This window comes from Arachis ipaensis, chromosome B3, assembly GCF_059453495.1.
Source record: "Arachis ipaensis isolate K30076 ecotype BB chromosome B3, ASM5945349v1, whole genome shotgun sequence".
Lineage (NCBI taxonomy): Eukaryota > Viridiplantae > Streptophyta > Magnoliopsida > Fabales > Fabaceae > Arachis > Arachis ipaensis.
In genome coordinates, this window is record NC_142438.1 from 39,699,301 (window position 1) to 39,709,268 (window position 9,968).

The 9,968-nt window shown below is 34.1% G+C and overlaps 2 protein-coding genes across 2 annotated transcripts; both read left to right on the forward strand.

Moving 5' to 3' along the window:
- The first annotated feature begins 2 nt into the window (after nucleotides 1-2).
- Nucleotides 3-2,690, forward strand: LOC107630335 (large ribosomal subunit protein uL3c). Its single transcript, XM_016333435.3, has 2 exons — nucleotides 3-620; nucleotides 2,072-2,690. The coding sequence occupies exons 1-2, from the start codon at nucleotides 104-106 to the stop codon at nucleotides 2,359-2,361; spliced, it is 807 nt and encodes a 268-aa protein (XP_016188921.2). The 5' UTR covers nucleotides 3-103; the 3' UTR covers nucleotides 2,362-2,690.
- Nucleotides 2,691-8,343: 5,653 nt separating this feature from the next.
- Nucleotides 8,344-9,741, forward strand: LOC107632984 (uncharacterized). Its single transcript, XM_088507007.1, has one exon. It carries the CDS (start codon nucleotides 8,344-8,346, stop codon nucleotides 9,739-9,741), a length of 1,398 nt encoding a protein of 465 aa, XP_088363133.1.
- The last annotated feature ends 227 nt before the right edge of the window (nucleotides 9,742-9,968 follow it).

Consider the following 9,968-nt stretch of genomic DNA (forward strand, 5'->3'; position numbering starts at 1 on the left):
TATAGGGAACAGAACAAAAAGGATAAGAAACTTATCGCCTATGCTTCCATAACCCAACTGAGTTTCAACTGAGGGTCCTCTCGTAAAGCGAAGTTCAGTTCAGATGTCAATAATGTCGATATGTACAGCGATATCAGGGTGTTACTGGCGGAGCCCAGATTTGTTGAGCAATCGGGAGTCGAAGTCGTTTCTGAAACTGAAAGCGGGGAGCAGCAGGAGGCCGAGAAGAGCGGTGGTGACGATGAGCATGGAGGCTGGAGTTGGAGTGATGGGCACGAAGCTGGGCATGATGAGCTACTTCCAGGCCAACGGAGAGGTGGTGCCCGTGACGGTGGTGGGCTTCAAGGAAGGCAATATCGTGACGCAGGTGAAGACGGAAGCAACTGACGGATACAGTGCAGTCCAGGTCGGGTACCAAAGGGTGAGGGAGAGAAAATTGACTAAACCCGAAATGGGTCATCTCCAGAAGGCTGGTGCCATCTCCATGCGCCATCTTCAGGAGTTTCGCCTTCTCTCCGTCGACGCTTTTCAGCCCAACCAGCGTCTCGTCTTCGATCAAATCTTCCAGGAGGGCGATCTTGTTGACGTCTCCGGCACCACCATCGGCAAGGGTTTCCAAGGTTCTTTTCTTTTCTTGCTATTTGCTTTAGAGAATCATGCTTTCAAATTCTCATACTTAATCCGAATCACAGGCAAAACACTGAATGAAATTGCAAGTAAACGTGAATGTATATTCTTTTATCCAACGTCTTTAGAATACTCATAAAATTAATGCAAATTCATATTATCACTCGAGCAGATCATCATTATTCAAATTACAAATAATGTGAGTCTGCAATTTGAGCCCAATTAGTTTTGATATTATGTCAATTTTGAACTTGAAATCTAGAAAATCCAAACCATATTATATCTCATAAGACAATGGCTCTCTGCATAAGAATTAATCGCAAGTAAGATTAGTTCTTTAATAATTTACATGTAGTTTTCCATTGAATTTTGCATTATATTTGCTTGGATTTGACTTGAATTTGGAACTCTTATTTTTCCTTATTAAGATGTTGTCCCTTAGCATTCTCCTCTTGAAAAACTTTATGCACAAGAGAAATTCAATATTTCTCAAATTATTACTTTATTCCCACCAAATCCTCAAATTTAAAGTATATCTTTTGCACTCATCTATTCTGTCTCTATCAATATCTTTGGTGAGTCCTCTCTTTTTTTAATATCGACATTAAGCTGAGAAGAATGGACAGTGAAAAAGGAAAGGCTACTTTGACCTAAATGGTTTCTCCAGAATTAGGCCATATAGCAGCATCATTCACATGAACATTCAGTTATTGTTGATGTGAGTGCTTATTGTCGTCTGTGGATAGTGAGAGGTGCGACGGGAGAGTTCTGGGGTGGCAGGGGTCCAGGAGGGGTGGGGGGTTGGCACTTGGCACTGAGTTTGAGGAGCAAATTCGTCTAAAAGTTAATTATTTTTAACATGTGAACCATTTGAAAATTTTAATGGATGTTATGAATTTTTTAAAAATGTTGGAGATGATTTTGATTTTTGGCAAAAACTTTAAGAACCAAAACAATACTTTACTCATTTGAAAACTTTCAGCGTCAAGTGTTTATTTAAAACCATTAGAACAAAATCCTTTTTATTTTATTGGGTGTTAGATAGTAGAGAATTCTTCCCTTGATTTTAGCAACTTTTGCCATGACCATTCACATTTCACTCTTTTCTTTCAACCATCCATGAGAATTCGATGGGTATTGTGCGAGTTTCATAAAGGAAATATCATTTTTGTATTGCTTTGTTATTTTAAATTCTCGTCAACAAAACAGTGAAAATTAGAAAATAGGAAGCCTTGAGAATAAAAAATCCAGTGACAACAATGCGACATCTTTTAATATCATGCACATTAAGATATTTTCTCTATTAAACTCTAATCAATAACCACTTAGACTTCCTGCTCATAACATATTTAGTTGATAGCCTGATAGATGGGTATGCATGATAGTAGCATTCAACCCTCAGCCAGACGTGAACATTACTTAATTATCTTAAAGTATTGTGCAGGTGGAATCAAGCGTCACAACTTCAAGAGGGGTCTAATGACCCATGGTTCTAAGAGTCACAGACAACTAGGATCAATCGGTGCTGGAACTACACCTGGCCGTGTATACAAGGGAAAGAAGATGCCTGGTAGGATGGGAGGAACCAAGAGGAAGATTAGAAAGCTTAAAATTGTCAAAATTGATAAGGATCTTAATGTGGTTATGATCAAAGGTGCTGTCCCTGGTAAGCCAGGGAATCTTCTGCGAATAACTCCAGCCAAGATTGTTGGGAAGAACATTCCAAAAAGTTGATGTGTGTCATGGTTTTTTGTTTTTATCGTTTTTCTTAATTCTTAAATTCCTGTTTATTATCTTCTTAGCGTTAGTGTTGGCCTTGATTAATTGTCTGTAACTCTGTGCCCTTATTGTTTATTACTCCTCCATCATAAAGTTGATACTCGCTAGGGGTGTGCATAGGTCGGGTGAAACCGGATTTGATGTGACCCAGACCCGACCCGAAATATATACCGGGCCTATTTATTAGATTCGAACCCGGCCCTATATCCAATGAAACCTATACATTTTCGGGCCACGATTATACCGAATAAAAACCGGGTGAAAACCGGGCCGTTAACATTTTATTACCTTGATACCTTTTTATAAGATAGCATGTGAAAATATCTAAATTTTCAATACTCCAACCATTATTTGACATGATAAAATTCACTTAGAAAAATAAACAATAACTAACTCTTTTCTAAAATTAAAGTATAACCATAATTAATACTAATATTGTCTAATAACACCAAATATTTAATTCAATAAATATAACACAATATTATATATTAGTCTAAAATCTTATGCATTTTAAACATAAAACATTAACTTATAGTCTTATAATAACTAATAACACAATATTAAGGTTTACAATACTTAAATTTCACATAACAATAGTCATCATCCATCACTAATAACACAAAATATTAATTCATTACTCGCCCTTATCATCCCATTATATTGATCCAACTACTCCGGATCACCCTAAGAGTATAAAATATCTTGATGAGAAATTCTTGCCATCTTTAGAGTTGAAAATGTTCCCGGAGCACTATCAGCATGCTTTCATACGCTTCATTGTAAGAGTTTGTTTTATATTTCTTGGTGAGCTAGCAGTTTTCTGTTTTTTCCATCCTTTTTTCTCTTATACCTTAGCAATAGCATTTTTTTTTCTCTTATGGAATTGGTGAAATTGATTCATTATGTAATTTGTTTGCACATTTGATTAGTATAGATATATTATCAGCTGCTTCAGTTTGAACCAAAATTTATACATGTCTTAGAGATGTCTAAAACATATCTTTTGCAAGTGTAAAAGATGAAGGAAATTGCTAAGCTTAAAGCACTAGAAGATAAGAGGAAATTAGAGGCTGAGGTAAACTTTCTTTCTGTACAAGTGACTGGTAAATCATTGTTAAATTGTGGTTTATTTTAACTTTTAAATTCTCTCTCTCTCTCTCTCTCTTCAATGTAGTAGACTTGTGACTTGCACATTTTTCTACTTCTGGTTTTTCCTTGTTAGATAAAGAAGACTAGTGACCTCCACGAGGAGAATACCTTCTGGTGGAACCTTCTATTGAGAGAACTACATACTATTTGTTAATATTAACAATTCTGATTTTCCGAGAAAAAATCTGAAAGGCTATTAAGTTTGATTTTGAAGTGTAGGTGTGCACATTAATTGCATGTCTATTTACAGCTGATTTTAAATGATTCGTAACATTGACTTGTTTGCTGTTACTGGTATTATTGTTTGCGCTACCATTTAAGATGTGTATTGTGTTAGAACAGTGATTGTTATTAAACATTATTTTTGGTAGGTTTATCATTTGGATACTTGCATAAATATTAAATAATATAATTTTCTATTGTTTGTTAGGTTTTAGAAGTTTTCTTGGCTTTTGGTTCAGAACTCAAGATGTTCAATGAAGTTCTTGAAAAAGGAAGAGAATAAGCTCATCGATGAAGGACTTGATGTTTCTGCACTGGTGAACACAAAGCTAGTCCACAAGGAAGGAAATGCTGTCATTAGGCTGCACCGCACTACTAAAACCAGCATATTAGCTGTGAATAATTTTGTTTTCTGCAACTTTTGCTGTACATTTAAATCCATAGCATATGAGCTCCTGGAGAACTGTTGCTGCGAATTTAAATTCGCAGATAACTTACATGCGACTTTTGTCGCGAAAAACTTGTGAAATTCGCAAGTAATTTTGTGAAAAAAAAAAAATCAAAGTTTTATCCAATTTTAGCTGCGAATTTTTTTACATGAACAAAATTGTAGTTGCGATTTTTGTTGCAAATTTCGCAGAGAATTATTTTGCAGCAAAATTCACAGGTAATCGTTGCAGCAAACTCCGCACGTAATAAAATCTGCAAAAAAAAAATTGCAGTAAATTTCGGAGATAATTAACCTGCACCAAAATGCACCAAAATTCACAGGTAATCGTTGCAGCAAACTCAGCAATAAAATCCACAACAAAAATCGCAGCTAATTTGCATAGCAAATTTCACAAATAATTTGTAGCAACATTCGCAATAAATATAAATAATATGTGACAAATACAAATTGTAAAAATTTGAAAGTATCAATGATTAATAGTCAACTAAATAAATGACAAACAATGTAAGAATCATTTTGTCAATAAACTCAAACTAACCTCCAAATTTCTAATGCGAAGTATCAAAGTCTCAATTATCATCTAATTAGATGGACATTAGACTAAATAGACAATATACTATTCAAAAAAAACATTATATAGTTCAATTTACTCTGTCTCATCCAATTCTTCATTTCTTCTTTCTCCTTTCACTTCTTCGAATTGAGCTTGTAAAGAACTCGTTATTACGTGAGGCATCTTCAATCTGTTTGGAGCTACTGCCACCTTGACTTTTGCGGGGAGATTTCCTTGATAAATCTTTCCATTTTGATTCAACCCACAAGCTACAATGATGAAAGAACACAGTACAAAATACATTAACTGGAAAGTCATGAGAAAAACTAATGCTGCAAATCTTTAGCAGCTTAAACATAACAAGATGAGACAATTACAGATGCTGGATGATAACAATCTGCATGGAATGTTTAAGGAAAAGAGAAACACTAGTCACAGAATAACACTAAAGTGCAAATGAGAAATGCAAAATATAACATTTGCATCTTATTTGCCAGCACTAAGTTAGAACAAATTACTTCAACAACAATGAAAACAACAAAGCACGATCCTACTAGGTAGGGTATGTTGGCTACATGTCTTGGATCATGTTTGTGCTCATCCCATTTATACTCAAATCTCCTTTTAAATTTCTTTATAATCTAGGACAGATTACTACATCTGGGAAAACGTTCCCTTTAGCAATAAAAACACATTATTTGTATTTGCCAAAATCAATTCATCAAACCACCATATCAAATCGAATCACATTACACCATTGTAACTTGTAAGAACAGATGAGCAAAAATAGACCGATTTGCTCCCTCTTTAAAGTTTCTACTCTCTAGAATTCCTACCGGAAGTAATATTGAATAGTGGCAGAAACTTGTAACATCTTTATTAATTGGCTTAGGCTGGATTTAGTAAAGCTTTTTCAAGAGGTGCTTAAGTTTTTACAAGCTCCTCATTTTGTATTTGGTAAATTAAAAAGTCAAGTGTTTGTGCTTGCGGTTTTTAAAAGTTAGGGATGCTTTTGAAAGCACCTCAGCAAGAACTTTTCAAAGCTGGCTTATTCTTATCAAATTTTATTTATTTTCCCGCACATATTTCTCGCTATTATATTACCATTGAAATTCTCATATATTTCTAACTCCTCATCCTAACCTTCACAAATTCTAACACAGCCTTCATATATTTTTTATTTTTCAACCTAATCTTCACAAATTTCAACACAAATACATCTCTGTCACATATTAGGTATGAACTTCTATCTATTTATATTATTTTTTGTGCGTTGTTTTTGTATTTTTTTAGTAGATCCATTATGTTTGTTTGTTTTTTATCTGTTCTTTGAAATATGAAGAGGTTGACTTGGTTTATGAAAACTAATCATAAAATTTTTCTTGCAGGAACATACCCAATACTAACATTAGATTACATACAAATTTTATTATTAACTAATAATAACTCTATTTATATTAGTACAATCAAATAAATATTTAAACTATTAATCTCTAAAATTTGAATTAGGTAATTTAGTATTTTTAATGATGATATTTAGGATAAATAAATTTTTATGATACTTATATAAAATTTTAAATTTAAAAAATAATAGAGTTTATTTATTATATTTATGTTTATTATGAATTTTTTATTTTAAAATTATCTTATTTTAAAATATTATATAAAATTTTAAAGAATTTAAAAAAATAAATTACTCTTCGTTATAAATATATTTATTATAACTTTTTTAAGTTTTAAAAGCTGTTTTATCAAACACAAATTATGGTGCTTGTGTTTACTATAAGTCATTTTTAATTTGATTTTACCAACGCAAGTACTACAGCTTTTAAATTTCAAAAGCTACTTTCAAAAAGTAAGTTTTATCAAACCAAGTCAAATATGTTGAGCTTAAAGTTACGACCATTAAAAAACAATCATGCAGTGTTTTGGCAACTGGTATAAACTGATACGAGCCCTATGGGACAAACTGAGAATTGTCATATGCCAATTGGTCTAATTACAAGAGCAACAACTAAGAGAATAAAAGAAGGTTTTGCAAACATGGCTAAATCATTTGTTCAGGAGATGTATCAAGAATTGGGCAAGACAATGATTAACGATTATCAAAAGCCACACGTGTTACTATTTTACAAGATACATTGAAGACTCTCATCAGTCAAGATGAATTAAAAGAGACATCACTTTCTTAAAATTTATTCCATGTTTATTTTATTTTTATTATTTGTTTGTTTTAGGCCCAATTATAATTTAGCCTATATTTTATTCTAGTGAACTTACGAGTTAGGGATTTAAATTTAAGAGGTATAAAAATCCTCTAAAACCTGGTAGCCTTTTTTTTTCTTAATTTTTGAATAAAATTTTCTTTGAGTTTCTTTGAGAAACTTAGGTGTGAACAGTGATTCTCTTAACTGTTGCATCAGGAAATCAAATTGAGGTAGAGGAGTCCCTTTCTTTGATCTTCCATCTTATCGTGGGTTACGTTCCGTATCATTTGGTATCAGATTTCAGGTATTAGATTAATTTTCATTAGTCTACGTTTACCCTTTCTGTGTTCTACATAAATTTTAATAAAAAAAATTTTTCAGCCACGCATAGTCACTCTATCCTTGTGTCTTATTATTTTCTTGTTGATTGGCTTTTAATTCCTTTCCCTAGGATTATTTTCTTTCCTTGCTGCCTTTGTGTTCATCATTATTCTTTTCGTCTTTTTTTTTATTATTTTATTATTATTCTTCTCATTATTAGAAAAAAAAAGAGTACGCACTTTGAAATTTCTTCTTATTATTAGTAAATTTTCTTTTGCCAACACACCTTGAGTACCCAAAAAAAAAAGAGTACATACTTGAGAGTACATACTTTAAAATTTACACAGTAGCACTAAAGCAAACAAAAAAAAAAGAAAAGAAAGAAAAAAGCGTTGTGTTCTTTAAAAAAAAAACAAAGCAACAATCTCAAAAAAAAAAAATCATTACGTACGTTATTATTATTATTATTATTATTTTTATTCTTATTTTTTTATTTTTTTAATTATTATTATTCTTATCTTTTGTCTTTTGTGTCTTTGTCCCTTTTATTATTCTATCCATCTTTTCCTCTCATCGTTGCGTCGGATTTTCTCTATCTTTTATTTTTATTTGATTTCTAAAGTGCAACAGTCAAAGAGATTCAAGAGTGGTAAAAGGCAAGAGTGGTAAGTTCAATAGAGGGTAAAAGCCAATTTTGAGAATAAACACGAGTGTCCATCTTTGAGTGAAACACGTGAGCGAGTGCTTGTGAGGTCCTTTTATAATATTTTTGTTACAGGTTCATTGTTATGGCAGCTCATTCTAAAGATACTGTAGTTGACATGGAGTTGATGCAAAGGGTCATTCAACACTTAACTAATCGCTTGACTGAATTGGAAGCATGGAAGCAAGAGATGACACAGACACTATCCAAGATTGCTAAACAAGGACCTTTTTCCGGAATCGGCGTCAGAATCATGTACCTTCTGATGATGACTCTGATGGGGTTATAACACCTCGACATAAAAGTCAAGATAGCAATCAACGCCATCAAGATGCAAATACCACCATTTAAAGGGAGAAATGATCCTGAAGTTTATTTGAAGTGGGAACGTAAGGTGGAAAGAATTTTTGCTTGTCATAATTACTCTGAAGCAAAGAAGGTTCGTTTGGCAGCAGTTGCATTCTCTGACTATGCCTTGCTTTGGTGGGATGAACTAGTGAAGACACGACGGCGGAATGATGATCACCCTATAGAGTCTTGGGATCTTATGAAGCGCCTCATGAAGAAACGATTTGTGCCTTCGTACTACTACAGGAAAGTGCATCAGAAGTTACATCGACTGACTCAAGACTCCAAGTCTGTTGAAGACTACCATAAGGAAATGGAAATGCTTATGATTACTGCCAACATAGAAGAGGACACTGAGGTTACTATGGCACGATTTGTGGGTGGTTTGAATAGAGAAATTGCTGATGTGGTGGAGTTACATCATTATGTGGAGATAGAGGATTTGGTCAGTATGGCAATGAAGGTGGAGAGGCAACAACAAAGAAGAGCACCAAGAGGATTATCGCATGCTAATCCAAAGTGGGAGTCTCGTAATGCTGACACAACAAAGACTAAGGGTGTTGAATCCAATGCATTGCTTGATGCTACGAAGAAGAAATGTAATTCTAACTCTTCTTCTGCTACTTCTAGACATCGAGATATTAAATGCTTCAAGTGTCATGGTATGGGTCATTATGCTAGTGATTGCCCAAATAGGAGATTGATGGTTATTAGAGGAGATGATATTGTGTCTGATTCTGATCATGGTGATGACTCTGATCATAATAGCATGCCATCTTTGGAGGATTGTTCTCATGGTGATGTTGAGTATGCAGTCCATGGTGAATCTCTTGTTGTTAGACGTGCTTTGAATTTACAGGTGAAAGAAGAAAATCTAGAGCAACGCCACAATCTTTTTCACACTAGATGCTTGGTGGGTGGAAAAGTGTGTAGTCTAATTATTGATGGCGGGAGTTGGACTAACGTGGCTAGTACACTTATGGTGGAGAAATTGGGTTTGACATGTGTTCGACATCCTAAACCATATACGTTGCAGTGGTTGAATGACAGTGGAGAGATCAAGGTTGACAAACAGGTGACAATTGCATTCTCTGTTGGCAAGTATGTTGATGAGGCATTGTGTGATGTGGTGCCAATGCAAGCTTGTCATTTATTATTGGGGCGATCTTGGCAGTTCGACCGTCGAGCATTTCATGATGGTTATACAAATCGATTCTCCTTTGATTTTAATGGTCGCAAGATCACTCTTGCTCCTTTACCACCTAAGGAGGTTTACCTTGACCAGTTGAAGCTTCAACAGGATACCAAGGGGAACATGGGATGTGAGATCACAGAAAAATCTGAGAGAAAAGAATATAGCAAAAGGCCCAAAGGTGAGTGAAAAGAAAGAAAAGAGTCCATGTCATGAGAGTAGTACAAATACAAAAAAATTGAGAAAGTTGAGAGCAAATTGTGTTTCTTTGCAAAAGAGAGAGATTTAAAGAGTGCTTTAATAGGCAAGAAAGCTTTGTTTATGGTTCGGTTTAGGGATACTTTATTCTCTGACACTGACCTTAACCCAAATTTGCCAAATAGCTTTGTCTCTTTGTTGCAGGCATTTGCCGATGT